This window comes from Saimiri boliviensis, chromosome 2 (assembly GCF_048565385.1).
Source record: "Saimiri boliviensis isolate mSaiBol1 chromosome 2, mSaiBol1.pri, whole genome shotgun sequence".
NCBI lineage: Eukaryota > Metazoa > Chordata > Mammalia > Primates > Cebidae > Saimiri > Saimiri boliviensis.
In genome coordinates, this window is record NC_133450.1 from 62,107,339 (window position 1) to 62,131,551 (window position 24,213).

The 24,213-nt window shown below is 50.4% G+C and overlaps 1 protein-coding gene and 1 pseudogene across 1 annotated transcript in view; both read left to right on the forward strand.

Moving 5' to 3' along the window:
- The window catches only part of LOC101034485 (elongation factor Tu, mitochondrial-like), a 53,811-nt pseudogene extending 45,996 nt beyond the window's left edge, over window positions 1–7,815 (forward strand).
- Window positions 7,816–9,577: 1,762 nt separating this feature from the next.
- Window positions 9,578–24,213, forward strand: part of PRIMA1 (proline rich membrane anchor 1) — a 67,715-nt gene continuing 53,079 nt past the window's right edge. The window contains exons 1-3 of the mRNA XM_039469450.2: window positions 9,578–9,652; window positions 10,335–10,458; window positions 18,799–18,934. Of these exons, the coding sequence (XP_039325384.1) occupies window positions 10,366–10,458; window positions 18,799–18,934 (229 nt within the window). The 5' untranslated portion in view covers window positions 9,578–9,652; window positions 10,335–10,365. The remainder of the gene's footprint in view (window positions 9,653–10,334; window positions 10,459–18,798; window positions 18,935–24,213) is intronic.

A 24,213-nucleotide genomic window follows, 5' to 3' on the forward strand; every position in this document is an offset into this window, starting at 1 on the left:
CTCCCTATGATGAAAAAGCCACTCAAACATGTAATCATAAGGCAAGACACAAAACGTAGAACTTTGTAAATTACCCTATTTCCATTCATTCCTTTAACAAATATGTACCAGGCCACCGTAGGTCAGGCACTGTCCTAGCCTCCTGGAGTCCGGTGGTTGGCCTTTTTGGTTGGGTTTCTCCCAACAGCAGAGTATGAGACAGGGAGTTTGGTGTCGGATTTGTTTGGGAGGTGGACCCAGAAGCAGGAGGAAGGAAGAAGGGAGAAGAAGCCAGAGCAGGGGAGGCCAGCTCAGCTCCCATTAAGGAGACAATTACGGCTGTAAGTGACGGGACCTCAGTCCCCTTTGGGGGACCCCCAAAGAGCTGTGTAGAATGAGGCGCAGAAATGCCCCTTGATCCCGCCTTATTGTTCAGGCCACTCTGGAGGTGTCACCTCCTACACCTCTGCTTCCACCTGCTAAGTGGGTTCCTCAGCTCTCAGGCAGAAGAGCAGAGACAAGCCAGGGCAGGAGGTTGGGGTCGGGGACTCCAGAGGAACTGCCCAGCATGGCTGCCACCAAACCAGAGGTGGGCAGATGGCATGGGCTGCGGAATGCAAAGCGTCTGCTCCAGGCAATGGACAAAGGGGCCTGAAACCCCTGCCTTCATGGAGCTTACATTCTAGTGAGGGCAGACATATAATAACCAAAGGGAAAAAAGTAAAATTAAGTGTAACTGGGAAGCAGTAAGTAGTAGAGAGAAAAATGAAATAAAGTAAGGAGAATGGGGAGACCCTTTTAAACAGGACGGTCAGGGTGGGTCCTGTTGAAAAAGTGACATGTGTGCCAATGCTTGAAAGAGGGAGGGAGTGGGTTCTGCTGATCTGTGGGGAAAAGCATTCGAGGAGGAGGGAACAGCAAGGCCAAGCCCCCAAGGCAGACTCAGGCTTGAGGGTTCGGGAAACAGCAAGGTGTCTAGAGGAGGAGTAATAGCAGACATGGAGCAGGCCAGGTTCGGGAGACGAGGGGGATCCTTCCCTAGAGGCCCAGTAGCGCTGGGTTCATCCATTTCATAATGTGGTCGCAATCACTCACAATTCTTTACAGAGCTCCTAGTACACGTTGGGCACTGCCAGATGTCTGAACTCAAAGATAAATTAAAAAACCCCTGCCCCAAGGCTCTCAGAGTTAGGAAAGGAAACAGAAGTGCAAGTAGATAAAGTGGACATGATTTCTCTGACCTGCTGGACTCAAAGCTGGACATCCATTACTTCTTCTTCTTTTTTATTTTTTTAAGATGGAGTTTCACTCTTGTTGCCCAGTCTGGAGTGCAATGGCACGATCTTGGCTCACCACAACCTCCATCTCCTGGATTCAAGCGATTCTTCTGCCTCAGCCTCGCAAGTAGCTGGGATTACAGGCATGCACCATCATGCCCAGCTAATTTTTGTATTTTTAGTAGAGACGGAGTTTCTCCACGTTGGTCAGGCTGATCTAGAACTCCCAACCTCAGGTGATTTGCCCACCTCGGCCTCCCAGAGTGCTGGGATTACAGGCGTGAGCCATCGTGCCCGGCCGACATCCATTACTTCTAATATTTCCTACTACAGCCCAGCAAGGTGCATATCAGCAGCCTCGTTTTACAGTCAGGGACACTGAGTCTCAGGGAGGTTAAGGGAACATCCTGGACTGGACACAGATTCAAGCGACATCTAAATGGGAGTTCTTTCTACTGCCGCCTTCCTGCCCACACGTGCTGTCATAACAGAGTCCAGTGTGATAAGGTGCCACGATGGAGGGGTGGGGAGGACCCAGAGGAGGGAGTCCGGGATGGCTGTGTGGGAATTAGCCAAGCTGACAAGAGGAGAAGGGGTTCTAGGGAGGGGAGCAAGGGCAGGGAGGTGGAAACGGCGAGGTGCCAGTGGGGAGCTGCAGGTCAGTGTAGACAGGGCAATGGACGGAGTACAAGGGTTGGATGCTTGTGTGCTATGTGAGGAAGTCTTCTGGGAAGATTTATTTTTAATTAAATTTAATTTTTTTGAGACAGGGTCTCATTCTGTCACTCAGGCTGGAGCACAAGCATGACTGCAGCTCACTGCAGCCTTGAACTCCCAGGCTCAAGCTATCCTCCTGCCTCAGCCTCCCAAGCACACACCACTGCACCTAACTAATTTTTTATTTTTATTTTTTGTAGAGACAGAGTCTCGCCATGTTGCCCAGGCTGAGACTTCTGGGGAATTTTCAGCAAGAAAGAGAAATGGCCCTATTTGCAGTTTCTGGGTTAGGTCTATTTCTCCTTCCTCCATTAGAAGGTGAGGTCTTGGAGAGCTGGACCCATCTCTTTCCTACCACGGCTTCTGCGTGGCCCAGCATGTGCTGGTGCCCAGCAGAATCCAGGAGACGGAGCTGCTCTCCCGGCTGGGCTGGCATTTGGACCTGACTGTTCCAGCCAAAGGAGCGGCTAGCCAAGCAGTTCCACCAAACGGTCTCTTGGATCGGATCTGTCTGGATTCTCTTTCGACGTAGGAAAATGGCAGCGAGCCAGGCTGTGGCCACGAAGCAAGCCCAGACTTGACAGGTTTTTTTCAAAATGTTGGTGGAAGTTTTACTCTCTATATTCGTTAGTGGAAGTTTTACTCTCTATAAGCCAGAACTTCTGACTCTTCTGAGTCTAAGTTTGCAGAGATCAGCACAGATGCTGCAGGTTCTCCATGACTCCAGGCAGCTGGGCCTGGCTCTGCTGCTGCTGTGGCCCCTTCCATGGTGTATGTGATGGAGGCCAGGCTGGAGCTCAGCTCTCACCTGGGGGAGGCTGTGACAGACAGTAGCATCAGGAGATGGGACAGCGGTGGTGCTGGCTGCCCTCTCCATTGAGCGGAAGAGGAAGCAGGTAAGGCCAAGTGAATCCAAGAAGTGCATAGATGGGGCCCAGCACAGTTCACCCCTTGTGCTATTCAGAGACCCTGACCCCATCCTCCTGTGATACTTGAATCTAACTTGAGAACAAAATCCCATCTATTTGAGAGTGAAGGTGCAAGTCCAGTTTTTGAAGTGATCAATTGCAACTTTCTACAAAGACACAAAAGGCTGAGCAAAGGAAGCTAGAGTCCCACTGCTGTGGCTGGTCCTAGGGCCACAATTGTCATTCATCATCTTCCACTCACTCCTGCCTTCCATTCTAGATTTCTAGGGCCAGCTCTTCAGTGAGTCTGGGGTTCTCACCTGGAGGGTCTGTGGATGTTGTAATTGCCTGTTCGTGGTTATCTCTGAGCAGAGAAACCCCCACGAATACCAGATGACCAGATGTGTTTGTCAGCTCAGGCTGCTGCAATAAAACACCTCAAGCCGGGTGGCTTAACTGACAGAAATTAATCTTCTCACAGTTCTGAGGGCTGGGCATTCCAGATGAAGGTTCAGCACAGCCAGTTTCTGGTGAGGACTCTCCTGCTGGCTTGTGAACAGCCACTCTGTCCTCACATGGCTTTTCCTCTGGGTACACAAAGAGACGGAGATAGCTCTGCTCTCTCTTCCTCTTCTTAGAGGGACAACAATCCTAGTGGATAGGGCACCACACTTATGACCTCATTAAACCTTAATTACCTCCTAAAGACCCCATCTCTAAGTATCCCCTAATGTTGGGAGTAGGACTGCAACAGATGCATTTTAGGGACACACTTCAGTCAAGAGCAGAAGACACTCTTCCCTGCACCCACTGTGTTTCAGCAGCCCTTGCTCCTGATGGCAATGAAGGACTCTAGTGCATCAGCCTGGCAAATCCTCCTTTCTCTCATACTCCACTGGCAAGAGGATCCCAAGGTGCCCAGATCACAGTCACAGGTTCCAGTCTCTTGGAACCCTTGCTGTGTTCATTAGTGGAAGTTTTACCCTCTATAAGCCAAGACTGCTGACTCTCCTAAGTCTCAGTTTGCCAGAACAAGAAGCACAGATTCTGCAGGTTTCTTGCTGGCAGTTGGACAGAGAAGCCAACCCTACTTCCACTCCTGGGTTCCTGGACTTTCATATTCTAGCTACTGGAGACACATCTACTGACTCACACTATATCCAGGAGAGTAGTGCTCCAACCCCACAAGCTGTTGTCTCTAAGCTGATGTCACAGCTGAGCCTTCAATAGACCATCCCATAACTCAGGGAAGTCCTAGGATGGCCAAAGAGGGTCTGAGTCATCCTGTCCAGTTGACTGTAGGAGCATCTTTGGCAACAGATGCTCTCTGGAGAGTCAAGCACGAGGCAGAAAGTCCCATACCCCTTGTGCTCATTCCCATGAGTTCACCATTTACTGTTTACTTGACCTCCATGCCCCTGGCTTTTCATTTTTGTTCTTTTCATGTCCCTGAATGATTAGCCCAGCCATTTGCCCCTGCATGGGAGAGGGTATGTTTGCACTTTGGGCCACCTCTCCTACCCTTCAGTGGGAGGTAACACAGCAGTTGTCTGTTCCCATCTAGCACCAATACACCATGTTGACCTGTGTGTAAACGAGGCCCTGGTGCTTTCCTCCTCCATCAGATTATCACATGGAACTGTTGGGATTCACTCAGGGTGGCTGGCAAAATATGAAGGGAAATACTAGGGAAGTTATAAGATTATAGTCTTAAACCTTTTAGAAAGCTGAAAGGTTTTAATGAGGCTGCTGAAGGCAGCCAGTTCTTATGTTAGAGCATTAAGTCACGGGGTGAAGATCAGGATAACAAAAGGATAATAAAATCAAGGATAATAAAAGCTTCCCCCATTAAGTCTATTTTCCCCGCATCCCTTTGTCTCTACTCTGTTTACTCAAGTAAACTTTGGGCTGGATGGTCCTCTCAGGGGAAGGTTGAAGGGGAATTACCTGTTAATGGTGTTTACTCTGGGCCCTGGAACTAAAAGGTTTTATGATTCATAAAACCACTTTTTTAACCATGTTAATATTCCACAAGCAGGTTGACTTAGAACCTCTCTTATTAAATCTATACTGAATAAATGTGAGGAGGAGCAGGGAGCGATGGTCAGTTAGCTGCAGTCGCCCTCTGAAAGCCTCTGACAACCCTCCCTAGCCCACTCAATTCACTTTATTCTGGTGTAAGTGAGCGCATTTATTCATCCGTCACTGAGTCAGGGTCTGCAGGACAGACTGCCGCAGGTGGTGATCAACATCACAGGTGGTGACCCCGACATGACCAATGCCACATGGAACTCCCATCTGGGGCTAAACATATAAGTTGAGGAAGAGCTTCAACAGAGGTGGGTGACATCAGAATTTGGTCCAAATGTTTAGCCAATTTACCTGTTCCTTCTAGACCTGTTCTAGCCTGGGCTGTACATATCACCTCTATCATGCTGGGTTACCACTGTTCATGGCCAACCTAATGCCTCAGAAATCCAGCCTCCCCTTTAGTCATAGGCTCTGGGCTTTGAACAATCATAGATAATTTTCATTGCAGTAGATACCATCTTTCTGCTGTTACACTCTTGATTTTAAATATATATATATTTATACAAGTCAAGCTATACCGCTGTTAGCTCCCCATTTGTCTCTCCCCCCATTATGTGATGATCTGTTGGCAATTAGCATAGGTTCTTATGGCTCCAGGCACCCTGGTTGCTACTCTGGCCTTGCTGTCCATTATGGTAATTATGCTCACTTTGTCTGGCATGACAGTATCCCACCTGGTTTTCACCATTACATTGATTGCTATTAATCCAAAAGAGTCCATTTCCCCACCATCTCCCATCATCAAGCCCAGCCTTCAGAAGAGAACCACCACTGAATTTCTCAAAGGTGCTGATGTGCTCACCAGGACTTCTTTTTTTCTGTTTCAGTGAAGGGAAGATTCTCTGGGCCATCCTAGGAAATGTAGACAAGTGGTAGGTTCTCAGATGTTATGATTCGAAGCCTCTGAGACTTCTGGTCCTTTTCTTCTTTTTGTGCCAGAAAAAAAGTTCTGGCATCTCATGTATTTTCTGAAGGTATTGTCATTAAAGCAAGTACTATCTTGCAAGGTTCTTGCTTCAATGAGGCCATTGTCGTCCCCAGGCCAAGAGGAGCTATTCTGTTCTAACAAGCAGAAGAGAGTTGCTTCTACCTGCCAGAGGATTCAAGGAGATTGGGGTCCATGATTTTCAGGTCTGTTTACCCAAAAGTTTCCATTCCAGGTCATCAGCTCCAACGCTTTTTTTTTTTTTTTTTTTAATCAGAGCTGTGACTTGGACATAAGACATCTATGGGGCTGTACATTTAGTCTCTTCTTTAGCTCTGCCACCCTTATAATCAGTCCCCAGGCTAATTTTCAGTGCAATCTGTCTGGTAGATGTCAAAAGTGTCCTTAAAGCTCTCATTTCAAAGCATGCCTTACGCTGGTAGAGAAATTTCCTGAGTCTGTAATTTTCTCTTTGCAAGACCTCCAATACATCAGAAAAAGCCACTTAACCCCAAATGCAATGGCCATTTGATCTCATAAAACCTATTTTCTACCTGCATCTCATTCCAATTAGCTGCAGGTGAAGCTTTAGAAATTGTACTATCACTGTATGTCAGTGATGGCCCAACAGTGGGGCCCCTGTTATAGATAAAAGAGAAATCCAACTCCAACATTCCATCCTGAAGGTCTACTTTTTAGGACCATTTGTGGTAGCAGTTGTCCCTGTTGCTTATACTTTACTGAGGGATACAATCCTAGGGCAACAGACACAAGGGGAACAGGAAGTGAAGCAGGGAAAGAGGGAAGCTAATAGAAAGTTGGGCATTTTTGTGGCATAGGGTCTCGTGGTGTTGCCCAGGCTGTTCTTGAACTCCTGGACTCAGAGGAGTCCTCAGCCTCAGCTGTTCTTGAACTCCTGCCTCAGCCTCCCAAGTAGCTAGGGCTACAGATGTGCATCACCACGTTGTACATCATTGAGCTGGTCACATCCTCAGAAGCAAACACAGCCAGTTGCTCAATTGCACCTACTGGACATTTCTTGATGGGCCAGATGGAACCAGTGCACTCCATATGCTGGGTCCCTTCCAGTTCTTGTCCTTCAATGGTCAAAATGGTGCCCCAAGCTTTAACTCCTCTGTATTTCTGAGTAGAGGTATCGGGCCCCTGTAGGCAGACCTTATGTGGCCATGGTGTGTGTTACCATCTGATTGAAAAGGCTGAGAGGAGTCATGTCCTTCCTAGGCTTCCCATGGCATGAGAGGCCTGTGAAAGAGCCTGGTCTTCACCCTAAGGGAGGTGACAGGAGGGTCAGGAGGATGTGGGGCCAGGTGACCCTCAAAAGATACATAGATTAGGTCCACTATAGCAATACTGAAGATTGGACAATGTAATTTTCCAATGCACAAAACCTACCTAAGTTCTCCCAACATCATGGGTTGGGGGTTAGTATTTCCAAACACCCGGTGAGCTGCTGCGTGATTCTGGCTCAGGCACAAAGGTCTCTGAGCGGCTCACACAGGGCAATCACACTTACATCACAGAGTTGTGAGAACTGAATTAAAATGTGGTGTAAATACCATTTGTAAGTGGCAAAGAGCTCCATGGAGAAATGTCAGGGGCTGTTGTCAAATGTAAAGATCATGCTGAGCAAAATTCCACGACTGGTTTCAGCTGGACAGGCATTCAAATAGCCAGTGTTATTTTGACCTCAGCTGACCAATAACGGCTCAATTTCTCCAAACTCTTGATGAGTCACCTGGGAAGCCCCTACCCTGTCATCTTCTTCCCATCCTCCTCCCATCCTATCCCATCCCCAGTGAGATATCCTCTTGTTCCCTTTTCTACACAGCATCGCATCCAGTGTTCTCTCTGGCTCCTGCTGGTGCGCATGGAGGCTACATATGGAATGAAGGAATGAAGGACTGAACAAACGTCTCCATTTCTTTGCCCAGGGTTACCGATGCTTGAGATGTTCCTACTCGCAAGAAGCCGCCCTCTCCTAGGAGCCTTTACTCAACCCGCCCTCCATTCCTCAGTCTTCCCCTTTCTCAGGGCAGCGGGAGTGACATGCCAGATCACAGTAGAATGGTGGGTTTTATCCGTCTCCCTGAATTCTTGGGGGAGAAGGGACAGGGTCTCATTCATATTCGTCCCTGCATCTTGCTGGTTGAGGTAGAATCTGCAGCATTTATGTGGCAAAGAGCCTTGCGGCAGCGCCCTGGCATGAAGGAGGCCGCTAAGACATTGTTCCGAAAGCTGTTTTGCAAGGTGCTTTATACTCTGCAAACCAGCAGTTTATAGCGTGTGTTTACAGGAGTGGCTTAAGGATGTCCAAATACTGGGAAAAGGTGCTCAGTAAAGGGTTCTTCCATGCGTGCGCTGCAGTGCCTGACCCTCTGCTCTGTGTCTTAAGCCCCTGGTTCTCTCATTCAATCTTAAAATAGGATTGTCCAGGCCTTGAGGGCCTTCTGGAAGGCGCTCCCCATCCGTCAATGCGCTTCCGCCCCAGAGCAGAGCGGCCGCCTGCCTGGGATGCTGCTAGGCGCAGCTGGTTTGAAAGAGGTGTAACCAAGCTACTTTCCGAAGAACCAACTTGTTGATAATCTTGCCTCATACAGGAGTTTGCAGATGGTTGAGGAATAGCAGTGGTAGAAATGTTCTCCCCAGAGCCGTCACAACTCCTTCCAGCCGCAGCCTAGTGTTGCAAGAGAGTTCCTGCTGCTGGACTACAAAGGAGAGGACAAGGCCCTTGGCCCGGAGAGGGGCGGCCTGCACCTTCCAGCCCTGGCGCCCAGGAGAGCCTGCCGGGAGTGCGGCGGGGAGAGTCCACAGGGATGGAGCGCAAAACAGGGTCTCAAGTCAGAACTCACCACCTTTCCGCAGCCTCGGGAGAGGCTTGGGGGAAGGGCAGGCAAGGGGCAAGACCCCTTGGAACTGGGAATCCTCGGCCTCCAGGGTGAATAAATAATTAAGCGCCCAATACACAATAGCCTCGCTAGATGGAGACGAGGAATCACTGCAGCAGCGCTGGCGGCGGCGGCGGCGAGGAGGTGGGGGGAGCGCGGGCGGGAGCGCAGCCCGGGGCGGGAGGCGGGAGAGGCTCTGGCTCGGCTCACGTCTGTTTTCCTTTTTCGTGCATTATTTATTTCGCCTCCGCTCGCGGCTTTGCTGCCCCAGCGGGCGCTCCCTGCCGGCGCCTACCGCCGCTGCCTCTCTTGGGCCGGCGTGAGGGTCGCAGACAGCTTGGGCACCCCCGTGCCCCGGGCAGCCGCGCGGCGCCACCGGGAAGGGCGGGGAGCCAACGCGGGCCGGGGGAGGGCTCGCACGGCCGGCTCCTGGCGGCTTGGAGGAGACTTTCCCCGCCCTCTGCCTCCGCCTAGGAGACCCGCCCCGGCCCTGGGCGCGGGGTGCCACCCCTCTCGCCCCGCGCGCGGCCAGGCGCAGTCCGGAGCCACCGCGCCCTGCGCCCCGTGCGAGGACGCCGCTCCTGGTCCTCTGCTCCGCCGCCGGGGAGGCCCAACCGGCGCGCAAACTTTTGCTCCAGCGCCGGGCGCTCCTGCCCGGCATGTGAAGCCCCCGCGCGCCCGCGCAGCCGCCAGGGTGAGGACCGAGGCCCCGCCTAGAGGGCGGGGGACTGGGGAGGCGGCTGGCTTTAAATGGGGGCTGTCCGGCGGCTCGGCAACAGAGCTGCCGCGGGGGGAACGCGGAACTCTCCTTCCCGAGCCGAGGATCGGCTGGGGCCGCCGCCAGGCAAGGTGGCGTGAGGCGTTGCAAGGGTGCGGGCGGAGATGGAGGCGTGGGGGAAAACCCACGCCCGGGAGCTGGAGATCAGGGCTGGGCGGGGGCGTGCAGAGGGGCAGCGCACTGAGGTGCCTCTGTTGCAGTGTGCGCAATGAGGCCGGCCGGGCAGTGAGGGTGCACGCAGCGAGTGATTTCTTGGTGCCGTGCATGCAGGGTCAGCGAGGGTGCGGGCAGGGGTCGGTGGGTGTGCACAGCTGTTTCTGTGGGTGTGCGCGCAGAGTGAGTAGTGCCCGCTGGGTTTGAAGTGTGCTCACAGTGAGAGTGAGTTGTACATGGCTGCTTCTGGGGGTTCATGGGGCGCAGTAAGTGTGCTTGGCTGTTTCTGGAGGTATGCATGGGGCCAAGGTATGCATGGGGCCAAGGTATGCACGCAGTATTCTGGAGCTGTGTGCGGAGCTAAAGTGTACATGCGGAATTCTGGGGATGTGCATAGGAAAAGGGTGTGAATTCTGGGATTCTGGGATGCACGAAGAGTCAGTGAAGGTGTAAGGCGGAGTGTAAGTGCAGGCTTGGTTTACTAGCGTGCGCCAGGGTGCGGGGCGTGCCCGCTCGACCCAGGCTGGGAGGTTTGTTGGTGCGCGGCGCCGAAAGTGTTCGCGCGGTGTCCGCCTGACCCGAGCCTTGATCTCCTGACAGTTCGCCCCAGGAGCGGGCGCCGCGGGCCGAGATGCTCCTCCGGGACTTGGTGCTGCGCCGTGGCTGCTGCTGGTCCTCGCTGCTGCTGCACTGCGCGCTCCACCCGCTCTGGGGCTTCGTGCAGGTGAGGCGCGCCGGCTGCACACTGGCTGGGAGGGCCTCCTGGGTGAGGGGCGAGCTGTCCCTTCCCTCCTGAGACCCTGGCTTCCTGCAGCCGCACCACTGATTGGTCCTCGGGAGAGCTTGGGAAAATAAAAGCTGCTAGGGTCCCTGAAAAGATAAGAAACTCCAAAGAGAGGCTTCAGTTGTGGCCTAAAGCCTGCAGGACATGGCCTTGGAAGGGAAAGGGGCTCAGAGAATACCTTCCGATGATGACATTCTAGGGCAGACATTCAGCAAAGAAACAAACTTACAAAGAAAAATTATGCCAAGGGTATCTATTATTTCTTTCCCACCAGAACCACTGATGAACTTTAGCTTTCTTAAACCGGTCTTCAGCACAGGAGGGGGCCGGGTTCTTGCAGGCAGCGGAGTTGAGGATGGGGACAGATAATGCGTGGTGGCCCGTCTGTCAGGACCGCCCAGGGATGCCTCTCTCACCCTGGGTCCCTTAGATCCCAGTGCGGAGGCCAGGCAGCCATTAACTGGAGTTACCTCTTAGGGTCAGAGAGGGGGTTCAAGGAGATGGTCCCTATTCCCTCCCCTTCCCCCGAAGAATGTGCATGGTCACTGGTACAGTGGGGAGGTGACAAGGTGGACTTTGATGTCAGCTCTGGAATTTTAGCTTCAGCTTTGTCCCTTACCAGCTGGGAGACTTTAGGCAACCTACTTGCCCTCTCTGAGTTAGTTTCTCCTTCTGACTATCAGAACTTGATAATGCCGGTAAGGATTTCTTGGTGCAGTGCCTGGACCATGAGAACACTCCCTGGCAGTGTTTGCTGCCATTGTCGGTGGGAGTAATAGTAATGCAATTCTTCTGCCTGGCGTGCCGGGTAACTCTGTTGATCACTGTGTGGTCTGTTTGACATTTTTGAATTGTTAGAGGTTCTGCTGGCTCTGGAGGACATTTTTATTGTTTTGGGTGCTGAAGATCTACTCTGGGGTATTTGCATCCTCATGTTCTCCTGGTGGCATTTTGGGGGTTGGGGACCATTCATATGGTTGCTCTGAGTACAGGTGATAGACCAAGAAAAAAAGGAATGGGGCAAGACCACTTGCCAGTCTACTGAGGTCCATGAGCTGCCCCAGATGTTGAGACCTTGCTGGGAACTTGCTCAGTCAGTCCTCTGGATGACAGCCTGGGTGACTGCCCATCGAGAGCCAGGGTCAGACGCTGCTCGGCACCCCCTACTCCCAACCCCGTCTTCTGCTCTCTTCTCTGGCTTGCCTCCATCTCACTTACAATTGTTTTCCTTTTGGAATTGACAGCTTTGTCTAATGTGTGAAACAGCAGTTATTAAACTCAGCTGTGCCTCCTCAGGAACCAGGATTTTGTCACTTCTAAACACTTCAGTGGCTTGGGACCAGCTTCCCTTGTTCAACTTTCAGCTGAACCTCAGATACTGAGTTCACTTAGTTTTTATATTTGTTTGTTTACAGCTTTCTCTCTTCCATAAGACCTTCAGCTGGGGTGGAGAGCAACATAATGAGCTTGTCAGTCTCCAAGACTAGAATTCTACTGTGTTAGATAGTAGGATCTAAACAGAAGACCCACTAGCCCCCTGCACCCTCCCAGAAGAAATCATTTTGTGAAAGCAGTTCAGTTTTTTAAGTGTCCTTCAGCCAGGCAGTACTTACACAAACAGGTGTGTGTGTATGTGTGTGTGTGTGTGTGTGTGTGTGTGTGTATTTCAGATGCTCTTACTCAATACAAATCAATTTTCATAAAAATCAATTAAGAAAGGAGTCCTCCAGACAAGTATAATGGGTAAAATCTTGGCTTGAGGCTCTGGAAAAATTAATTTACAAATGATAGGGACAGAGAAATCAAGGGAAGGGGGGTTTTGGAATGAATGGATTTGGCTTTGAGCAAAGGAACTGAATCCAGGGGAACGTAGGAGAGAAGGAAAACAATGGAAATGCATGAAGCCATGTGTTGTTCTTTAAGTGGAGAAAATAAAATCTGTCATGTCATAGGAGTTTCTCTAATCTAGAGAAAGAACTCAGAGCTATCTGCCCTTCCATGAGCATTTTGCCAGGAGAACATTTGGAAGGACAAGGCCGACATAACAAAGTCCTATGATTAATGGGATCTGGATGAGGCAAGAGACCTGGGGTCCCCCAAAGCATCAGGTTCTTAACTTGAAATCAGCCTTAAGCCTCTGGCTGCTGCTAGTTGATAAGAAACTTAATCATTAAAGTCAGACAATATTTAAATTGCCAGAAGGGTTGGTGGGAGCATTCCTTAACCTTTCCACATTATTCTTTAATGTGTCTGGAATCGAGATTTTGAGCTTCTGTGATTTAGGTTCTTCTAAGTTCACTTCCAGATGATTCCTTTTTTTTTTTTTTTTTTTTTTTTTTTTTTTTTTTTGCAAAGGAAGAGGATGACAGGCTGGCAAATTTATTAGGTGTGACAGGAGTGTGTCTCATCAAGTTACAGTGGTGCTGGCCTGTCTCCATGAAAGATGCCAGAAGCCATCATCTTTGTGGCTGGCCTCCTAAAGCAATAGTTAGAGAGACAGCCTCTTATCTGGCCTTATGTGTCTCTGTGTGCTGATGCGCAGCTACCCCAGACCCAAATGATGTTGAACACTTTCTACAGTAGTCAGTGATTCGGCAGCATTTATTGGGCACCTACTGTATGCGAGGCCCTTTGTTAAGTGCAAGGGGCTTAATGGTCTCTGCCCTGATGGCATTGAGAGTTTGGCACTGTAGAGTTAATTAAACAAGTCGTTATCATCAGGAGAGCTCAGCAAGAACAAATAGCTTGGACCTGGGGCAAGAGTCAGAGAAGTCTCACAGGCCTGTTGCTTCAGTTGAGGCAGCAAGGATAAGAAATTACGATGCAAATGAGGGTGAGGTGTCCAGGCAGAGGGCACAGCCCAAGGCCAGAGGAGAGGGGGACTCTGGAAGACCCAGGGGAAAGAAGCACCGGGTAAGGCTACTGTCGTAAGCCACTAACATAGTGTCCTGCAGTTTGGACTTGATCCTGCGGGCTATGGACATTGCTTTAAGGAAAGGGTTTTAAGTAAGAGATGACACACTCAGGCTGGTATTTTAGAAATCTCAGTCCAGGCTGTTTGCAGTGCTTCATGCCTGTAATCCCAACACTTTGGGAGGCCGAGGTGGGAGGACTGCTTGAGCCCAGGAATTGTAGACCAGCCTAGGCAACATTATGAAACCCTGTGTCAAAAAAAAAAGAGAGCGAGCAAAATCTCAGTCCAGTTCCTGCATAAAGGATGGATGCCAGGTGGGGGCGAAGAGGTAGGGAAGGGGAGACTGGCCAGATTCAGCAGAGAAAATCCAGGACATCCAGTAAACTTTGAATTTCAAATAAACTACAAATTGGATTTTTTTAAAGCATATCTCCCATATAATATTGAGGATATACTTTTAAATTATTTGTGGTTTATCTGAAATTCAAATGTCATCGGGTGTCTTATATTTTAACTGGCAAATAGAGAGAGGCGGGTGCTGCCCACTGGAGACCTGGTGGCCTGGTTCAGGTGGCAGCAGAGGAAATGGAGAGGAGTAGATGGATTCAAGGATGGTTTAGGAGGCAACGTCCGCTGGACCCAAAACTGCACTGATTTACCAGGAGTAGGATGGTGGTTGGAGAAGAGGGAACTGATGGCTGGGAGCACTGTGTGCCTCAGACCCCTGCTCCAGACACCAAATCCAGGAGACTCCAGGACGTACCTGTGGCTCAGCCCACTCTCAAAGCCGCAGCATTTACAGGATTTGGCTGCAGGAGAGCACTGCAGAGCAGGGCCTGGAAGGCAGGTGATGGTGAAACTGGAATAAGAAGTGGTCCCAGGAAGAACCGATAGCAGCCTGTGTTTTGTGGGCTTCAGGCAAGTCCTGAACTTTCTGGGCCTCTGCTCTTCCTTAACGAAGTCCAGCTAAGAGCAGCTTATTTCAGGGGGCAAGTTCCTTCTCCTTTTGAAATTCCCCAAGATAGAAACCAACCACACCAGGTGCTGAGACAAGCTGTGTACACCCAAGGCTTCCTCTCTATTAGTCTAAATACAACACTGCCAATCAACAGAACGCCCAGGTGGAACCAGCACTGGGGAACGGGACAGATCCACGTTTTTCCACGGGTGGGCAGTGCACCTTTTCACTGAGCACCGACTGAATGCTGGGCCCTGGGCAACTTTGGTGCATCATTTAGCTTCACTGAGCCTGCAGGCCACCTGTTAAGAGTGGATAGTATCACTTACCTCTCCCAGTTATGCCCAGGGAGAAATGGGAGCATGAACACATGAGGGACACATAGTAGGGTTCAGAAAGTCATGATTGTTCAGGATTAATAAAGTGCTCATCTACCTGCCCGCCCTAAGACACAACTTAGTGTAGAGAGACACGCAATACAAAACAGCAAGGAAATGCCCCAGACAGAAGGGTTTGCAGAATTAAGCAGGAGCACTGAGCAGGTGAGTCTAATTTGGGGTGGGGAGGGTTTAGGATGGCTTTGCCCAAGAAGAAGGATTGCTTGAGCCCAGGAATTTGAGACCAGTCTGGTCAATGTAGTGAAACCCTCTCTCAAAAAAAAAAAAAAAAAAAAAAAAGAAAGAAAGAAAGAAAGAAAAAAATCTCAGTCCAGTTCTTGCATGAACACCCAAGAAGGCTGTTCAAGAGATGGGTTTGAAGGATGGAGAGAAGTTGGCAAGTGGATATGGGGTCCAAGTAACCCTGAGTCAAGGCAGGCTCAGATGCCACAGGCTTGGACTGAACCAAACTATCAGGACACTGCAGTGAGGACCCAGCCCTCAGGCATAAGGATGGACCAGACTTGATGCTTTAGTGAGAACAGTTGACTAAGCAATTGTGCCTGCTCATGTTTCAGAGAGGCCTTTATACAAAAGACTGAGAACCATTACTTTTTTTTTCTCTTTTTTGAAGCAGGGTCTCACTCTGTTGCCCAGGCTGGAGGGTGGTGGGCTGCAATAGCTCACTGCAGCCTCAACCTCCTGGGCTCAAGCAGTCCACCCACCTCAGTTTGTGGAGTAGCTGGGTCTATAGGTGTGTGCCTACATGCCCAGCTAATTAAAAAAAAAACCCAGCTACTCAGGAGGCTGAGGCAGGAGAATTGCCTGAACCCAGGAGGCGGAGATTGTGGTGAGCCGAGATCGCGCCATTGCACTCCAGCCTGGGTAACAAGAGTGAAACTCCGTCTCAAGAAAAAAAAAAAAATGTGGAGAGGAGGGCTTACTCTATTGCCCAGACTGATACTGAACCCCTGGGCTCAAACAATCACCTCAGTCTCCCAAAGTGCTGACATTATAGTTGTGAGCCACTGCACCTAGCCAGAGCTATCAATTTTATTTATTTATTTATTTATTTGTTTATTTATTTATTTATTGTGACTGGAGTCTCCCTCTGTCACCCAGGCTGGAGTGTAGTAGCATGATCTTGGTTCCCTGCAGCCTTGACCTTTGGGTTCAAGTGATTCTCCATCTCAGCCTCCTGAGTAGATGGGACTACAGGTGCGCATCACCACACCTGGCTAATTTTTGTATTTTTTTTTTAAATAGAGACAGGGTTTCACCAATTTGGCCAGGCTGGTCTCGAACTCCTGACCTCAGATGATCTGCCCGCCTCAGCCTCCCAAAGTGCTGGGATTACAGGCGAGAGCTATCAATTTATTTATTTATTTATTTTTAAGACGGAGTCTTGCTCGGTGTCCAAGCTGGAGTGCAGTGGCGCAATCTCGGCTCTGCAACCTTCGCCTCCCGGGTTCAAGCAATTCTTCTGCCTTAGCCTCCCAAGTAGTTGGGACTACATGCACATGCTGCCACACCCAGCTAAGTTTTGCATTTTTAGTAGAGACAGGGTTTTTACCATGTTGGCCATGATGATCTCAATCTCTTGACCTAGTGATCCACCCGCCTCAGCCTCCCAAAGTGCTGGGATTACAGGCGTGAGCCAACACGCCCAGCCAAGCTATCAATTTTTTAAATGCTATGTGCTCCTTCACTCCTCCTGCAGCCTTGAAATTTGGCCCCGATTTTTCCGCCTAGAACTTCATCACATTAAATACTCTTATACATCTGTGCCTTCATATCCTCTCACAAAAATAGGTCATTGTGTCGGGCCAGGTTAAACAAATGTGCTCTTCTTGAACTCTCTCTCATAAATTGCACCTTGGAGAGTGAGAAAATAATTGCACTGGCAATGGTATTGCTTGAAGTTCACACACTTGGTAGAGTGCATTGGAGCCGTGGTCTCAGAGGCCAGCTGTTAGGAGAATGAAGCTTTCTAGCAAACCCCAGGGTCTCAGAAGGTCAGAATCTAGAGGGGCACAGGCTCAATGATGGGACGTCTAACAATGGCACTGGTCTAGAAGCTGGTGGATTTCCCACTGACATGTAAGGAGTTAATCGTTTCTGTAAAATAATTGAGCAGAGGCCACCATCTGATGGTATGCTCTTCCCAGTGGGAGAGAAGATTGCTTTCCAGGTTTTGAAATGCAGTCAATGGCCCTTTAAAAACATTAAAAGGTGATGAGCAGGAGCCTCTTAGCCTCTTGGATATTAAGCCAGGGCTGTAAATCAGCCCACTTCCTGCTGCCACCCCAGCTGATATTACCCACATTACTTATTCACATCTTCCCAGGTGCGATGGGAGCTGCCCAGCCCCAGGGGCTCTCCCAGTCATGCGGCTGAGGGACTGGATCAGCATTCTGAGGCAGGCCACCCAGGGCTAGGGGCAGGGAAAGTGGAGTTCTGGTTTCTAGTGGCTCAGAGATGACACAGAAATTAACCGTGGCCGTCGGGGCGGTGGAGGGTGACTGGCAACTCTTCGTGCTTTTAAACCGGCTTGTTCCCTGAGACAGGCGTGAAACATCAGACTCATGGATTTATGGCACTCTGTAGAGTCAGGGACACTGGCAGTCAATCTAATCCATCTACCCAGTTCCCATCCTGGCTCTGCATAAGAAGTTTAACCTGGGAAGCTTAAGCAAAATCCCCAGGCCCAGCTCCACCTGCAAAATTCTGATTTAATCTGTATGGGTGAGGCTCAGGCATGAGTATTTTTTAAAACCACCAGGGAGCTTCCAATGTACATCCAGGGCTGGTGGAGCACTGCGTACTCTGGCTACCCTTCCTTGTTTACAGATGAGGAAGCTGAGACTGGTGCTGAAAAACACAGGCCAGGATTCAAGAGGCATGGATTCTGGCCCAGTTTTTCATATTCATTCATTCACCAAAGATTTATCAAATTGGTGGGCATTACCTTAAATGCTGATTTATGATAGTGACAAAGAAGGAAAAAGGCGTGCTCTGCCCTCAGTGAGCTCACAGTGCCATGGTGAAGATACGTATGAACCAGGTAACATCCAAATAAGATTTCTGCCCCTAGAGAGGAGCCTGGTGCCAGGACAGCCCATACAAAAGAATCCCGCTGGATAAGGAAGTCAGAGACATGCCAAGCTGAGTCAGGGGCGCCGCAGGGGTAGGGAAGGGAGAACATTACCACCACTGGAGCAGCAATTGCAGAGGCCAGGGGTCTGGAACTGACAGGAGAGAATGAGGGCAGAGAGATGGGGAGAGAGGCTGTCAGCAATTGCCCCTCGCAGACCTCCTAGGTCACATGAACCCACGAGGGTGGGGCAGCATCTGGGGCTTGTTGGGGGGATGCAGGTGGTTTGGTGGAGTGCCCTTCTCACAAGACTACTGGGATGCTGAGTGGAGAGCATCAAGCAGGTTGCTCTGCTCCCTTTGATCACGTGGGACACAGGAGCAGAGGCCTCACAGGGTGAGGTTTCTCGCCAAGAGGGGGACCCCTTGCCCCAAAGTAGACACAAAAAGACCAACAGGAGTGAGGGCTGGAGAGAAGGCCAGGGCTTGGCCTTGGGCTGTAGCAAGGAAGACAGGAGAAGTGGCTGGGCTTAGAGTACAGAGGGCGTAAAGGGTCTCATTCTTCAAGTGTGAGACTCTTGGGCAGCTACTTCTGCCTGGGCCTCAGTTTACTCATTTGTATCATGGAGAAATTCTACCAGTCAACCTTCCAGCTCTTGTCTACATCTCATTCATATCCAGGTCACTGGCCCAGGGTCCCATAGCTGGTCCCTGGCAGAGCTAGGAAGAAAACCTTGGTCTCCACACCAGCCAGGCTAGCACCCAACAGCACTGTCCCCTTTGAACCAATCCAACTTCTGTCGATTCTTCCTACCTTTGTCTTGGAGAGGAATCCCAAGTCTCAGCCTGGCAGGGGACAGGGTGGCCTGGGCTCGTTTCAGCTTCTAGGTGCCTTACTGTCTTCTCCCTCTCTTGGGTGTGTGTGCCCATGTCCACAGGTGACGCACGGTGAGCCCCAGAAGTCCTGCTCCAAGGTGACTGACAGCTGCCGACACATCTGCCAGTGCCGGCCCCCTCCCCCGCTGCCCCCGCCGCCCCCGCCCCCGCCGCCTCCCAGACTCCTCTCCGCCCCAGGTAGGTAATGGCTCACTCCATTTTTGGGTTTCTCTTTGTGTTTTCCTGGGCCCATGAAGATCCGGTGAGCATGGCCGAGGGCAGCCCTGCCTCCTTTGTAATTTTCCACTGGCCGAGCAGGAGGGAAGCCAAGGCCCAACTTTTCCCTGCAGTCTGCAAAATGCCGTTCCCACAGAATGCTCCTGCAGGATGGGGAAGGATGTTTCTCCATCAGTTAATCAGATAAAAGTCAATCTCCATTTGATGAGTGACTTGGACTGGATTGTTCCGAAGGCCAGATCTTTAAAGTGGGCAGCGGCTGGGGGACTGGTCTTAAATAACCCCCCTCCCTCAACACACAGTTCTGTTTCTCTGTTATAATTGACATTTAAGGAGGCAGTTAGGGTAAGTCAATGCTCTGGGAGCAAAGTTACAAGATGCCTTTCAGCCATGTGCACTGAATTCTGCTAAAACCTCTCTTTGACTTGTTTGCCTTGGACAATTCCATCTCTGAACAATTTGATTGCACGATCCTTCAAACAAAGGAGCATTTCTTTAGCCAGAAATGGCCTCAGCCCTGACCTCTACATGGTAAAATTCCCTGTTTACAATTGCTACTTGATAAGGTCTCTCCAAAGGAGGCTCTGTATTTCACATGGCTCCTTCAAATTCCCGCCTGAAGGATGTCCGTGATCACGTTCTCATCTATCTCATTAAACACATCTCCATGGAATTATTTGGTATGTATATTAAATAACCTTGGCACAAAGCTTGTTCTCTGCGAGGCTGCGTTTCCAGCCTCTTGGTATCCAGTCAGTGATGCAGTGATGCAGTGTTCTGGAGGATCTTTGTAATTGATGCGAATTTCTGCATTTTGATTGTGAGGCCTCTACACATCTCCATCCTTCCCTGACACAGTTCTCCATCCTTCCCTGACACAGTTCTCCATCCTTCCCTGACACACTGTGTCTCAAAGCCTGGCCCTCAAACGACCTGCTTCAGCAGAACCCAAAGCATTTGTTTTAAAATGCATCTTCATGGGCCCGCTTCAAACCGACTGACCCAGAGCTTTCAGAGTGGGACTTAGGAATTGTCACAATAACAAGTCCTGAGGTGGTTCAAATGCAGGTTACAGTTGAGAACCCACGCCGGCCAGACCCTTGTTCCAGGCCTCTGCCGGATCCTTGTGTCCCGGGATGCTCACTGACCTCCTCTCTCCGGAAAGATCCCCTGGGCCTGCACTGCGGGGCCCGGCCTCGGGCACCTACCCTTGGAGATCACTCCCTTCCCTTCCTTTGGAACTCCTCACTCTCCCACGTTTTGGGTCCCAGGGGACATAGTCTCCCAGTGGTTTGTATTTGATGATCCACATCCCCCAGCTGGATCCCTTGGGGTTATCTTGTGCTCACTGAGCATCTGTGTCAGACAGGAGAAGGACTGTCCTGGCCTTCTGGAATCTCAGCCCTCCCAGGGAAGGCCATCCTGTCAGCAACCCACAAGAAGGGGCCTGAGAGAACACAGAAATGGTTTGCCAGGTACACTGGGAATTCCCGAGTAGTTAAGCAAAACACTAGCCCAGTAAACAGTAACGCTGACAGGAGTCTTTAAGAATAAATGGGATTGTCCCAGGTTGCTAAGGAGGTTGGGGGAAAAGGGCATCCAGGCAGAAGGAACAGAGTGGACAGAGGCTTGGAAGTACGGCTCTATGAGACTCTTCTCGGGAGTCACAAGCCCTTCAGTGGCTTGAAAGGGTGGCCAAGGAGGAGGACCTGGAAGGGCCTCGTGTGCCTGGCTGAGCGGATTGCATTTCATCCTATGGGTCATTGTTTGCCTAACGATGAACTGCATTCATGGGTATCCAAGTACCATCTCTTATTTGCCTTATTTTTTCCCTTAAATAAACTCACTTTTGTGTTTATACAAGTTAATTTCCTGATCTTTATAAAACTACTGTAAATGGGAAAGCAGTACCACTTGCATAAATAGAAGGGGACCATAAAAATAAATGCAATGGAAGCAAACCAAGGTTTAAAATTTCAGCCTTCTTTGGAAGGTTCTGAGCTTGAGGCTTTCTCTCTGTTTGTTACAGAGGGAGAGAAGCAAGTGGTAGAGAGATGCCAAAGCCACAGCGGCACAGTGCTGAGACCTTCTCTGTAAAGTCATTGCAAAGTCTGTGAGTGAATCGAAAGGAGCTTAAGTTTCCTGTTGTAGGTTTCTATGTGTCTGAGTGCTGGGTTCATGTACCATCTAAAATCAGCTCTCACAGCTGCAGGGACATGGACCTGATGCCTTAGGAAACTGCTCTGGGCAGTGATGAGCCTACAAAGGTGTTAAGTGGGGAAGTGACATGCGCCTATATTGTCTGTTTCAGAAAGATCAACTGTTTTGACAGTGTGGGTTGGACTGGAGTGGGTTGGGGTTGAGCAGGCACACTGGAGTCAGTTGGGGGTCTCTTGAGAACATTCAGACCCCAAGCCATCCAAGAGGGCCTGAAGCCAGGTTGGGGGCTACAGAGATGGGAGGAGGCCAGAGGAGAGTGCTTGGTGGAGTAGAGGGAGAGAACTCATGTTGACGTTTGGGACTGAAGCTGCTTCTTGGGCGAGGAGAGTAAAAGAGGAGAGCTCTGTATGGCAGGACTTTCTCAGTTTCAAGTAGCAAAAACACACTTTGAAGTAGCTTAAGCAATTCAAAAAATAGGGAGAAAGATGTCAGCGTGTGCGTTCATGTATCAGGATGTGCAGGCAGCAGAGCTGCTGAATCCATGGTCTAAATGATGACGGTATTGGATTTCTGTATCTGCTGCTCTCTCCTGGTTTCTCCTGGGTTGCCTTTTCTCTCAGGCTGGCTCAGTCCCTGTAGCTCCAGGCTCCAGCCTTCCATCAGCCTTATAGTCAGTAGTCTTCCTAGGAAGAGACCTTCTCTTTCCCAGTGGTCCATAGGAAGTCCTGAGGCTGACTTTCACTGGACCAGCTTGGGTCATGTGCTCACCTGTGGGCCAATATGGTGACTTCTGGGATACAATATGCTGGTTGGTCAGGCCTGGGCCATGTGACCACCCCTGGAGCTGGGATGTGTGGACGGGGGTTCAGGGAGAGAAAGTTTCTTTCCCAAAGGAAAATCTGGATGGAAAGGCTATAACCAAAAATGAGATCATGGCTATTGGGTGGGGAGGGCATGTAAAGTGGATTGGGCCAGTGGTGGAGAATGTGATTTATTCATTCTCTTGGTCCTCCTTGAGCTCAGCCCAGAACCCTGCACACAAGTAGTGCCCAATGCATGTCAGAGCTGCGGCCACATTCACAACTTCTGCCAATCATAAAATACAAGTGCCTGCTACATAACCCTGAAAGGGTTCATGTCTCCCAGAGGGCACAGGGCTTCAATGCCATGGAGCTTCTGCTGACTCTCAACAGGTATGCACTGAGCTCCAAGTGTGGGGCATGGTGCCAGGGCCAGGGAGCCAGCAGTGAGCAGCAGACAGCTCCTGCCCTCATGGAGTTGATGGGCCGGTGGACTGTCATTTGCAGAAGGTATTCATAGGAGTGCCCTTTCCTGCCATCCCTCTGGATTCACTGGCTCCAGGCATGTGCTAGTCCCTGTCCCATTTGCTCATCTGATATCCCTTGCTTTCTTGCCACTCACACAGGCCTCTCATTCACCTGGCAAGCATCTGCCAGGCATCTGTTCTACGTCCAGCCTGTGCTGGGCACCCTGAGGGATACAGAGTCACACACAGACTTGTCTACATCAGCAGGGCCCAGGTCAAGAAAGACAAAGGACTTGGCATAAGAGGCTGATTCCATGAGCCTTTCTTGAGCCTATGTTAGCATGCTAGCCCTGCTCTTTCTTCTTTGTGATTTTAAGAGAGCTGGCTAACCTACGCCTCCGTTTCTTCCTCTATAAAATAAGTTCATGGGCTACACCCACCTCATGGGGTTGACTTGAGGGTTCCTGAAACTACTTCTGAAAACTAGACAGGCATCCATTGCTATAATCATCCTGTGGAAAGCGTTCTGAGGAAGAGCAGCCTATGAGTGCAAGCCAGACTTGGGGAATAAAGAGGTGCTATTGGGAAGGGGATACATAATTCCAAAAGGGGCAGGGAGGGTGGATCCGGAAAGACAGGAAAGAATTCTTATTCCCTCCCAGTGCAGACCCGGGCCCTGTCACTTCATCTCAGAGCCTCAGTTTTCTCATATGATTCCTACCTGCTGAGGAATTGTCGCAGGTAGAATGGGACAGGTGGAAGCAGGGGGAAGCTGGACAGGCCACGAAGGAGAGGGAGGGGCCAAAGCAGAGGCCCAAAATTCACAGCCCAAGTATCAGGCAGGAGGCCCCCTGCTGACGTGACATTGATCCACAGGCATGTTGAGCTTTGGCATGTGTCTTGGGATAAAGGGAGAAAGAGGGGAGAGAGAAACACCTGTTCGTCCAGACCTGTGACATCCCCGCTGTAAGTAATGACCAGGAACATTTGCAGGGCATGCTTCACATGTTCAGGCAGGCCTTGCTCTTCATCCAGACAGCACCTGCTGCTGCCCCACCCCTCGGGGTGACGTGCTTGTCCTGGCTGGCCCAGGCCTCTCTAGGTTTTAGTCCTGAAGGTCCCATGCCCCAGGAAGCCCCTCAGTCCTGGACAAACTGGAACAGTGGGCTTACAGCAGGTCCGGACCACCCTTCTCTGGCAAAGGCAGCAGTGGATTTTCAAGTTGGTTTTTGTTATGTTTATTTGGGAGTGTTGGTTTTGTTCTATTTTGCCATGATTTTTTTTTTCTTTTTTTGAGATGGAGTCTCGCTCTGTCACCCAGGCTGAAGTACAGTGGTGTGATCTTGGCTCACTGCAACCTGTTCCTCTGGGTTCAAGTGATTCTCCTGCCTCAGCCTCCCGAGTAGCTAGGATTACAAGTGTGGGCCACCACAACTGGCTAATTTTTGTATTTTTAGTAGAGACAGGATTTCACCATGTTGGCCAGGCTGGTCTCAAACTCCTGACCTCGGGTGATCCCCCTGTCTCAGCCTCCCAAAGTGCTGGGATTACAGGTGTGAGCCACAGTACCTGGCAACCATGAATCTTTTGACAGCCTAGACTTCCCTCCCCCGGCCTCATTGCTGGCGGGGCAGCTTGACCTCCTGTTCCTCTTCGGTGGGCCCAGCTCTCTCCTCTGCTCCCAGTAGCCCTAGCCTGAGCCCTGCCTGCCATGGAGAAAGAGCATGGAGAGGGTTCTAGTGAAGCAGAAGGTTCTAGAGCAGCATCTCCACTTTCTGCTCTTATGTTTTTCAGGCTCTGGCCACAACGCTCA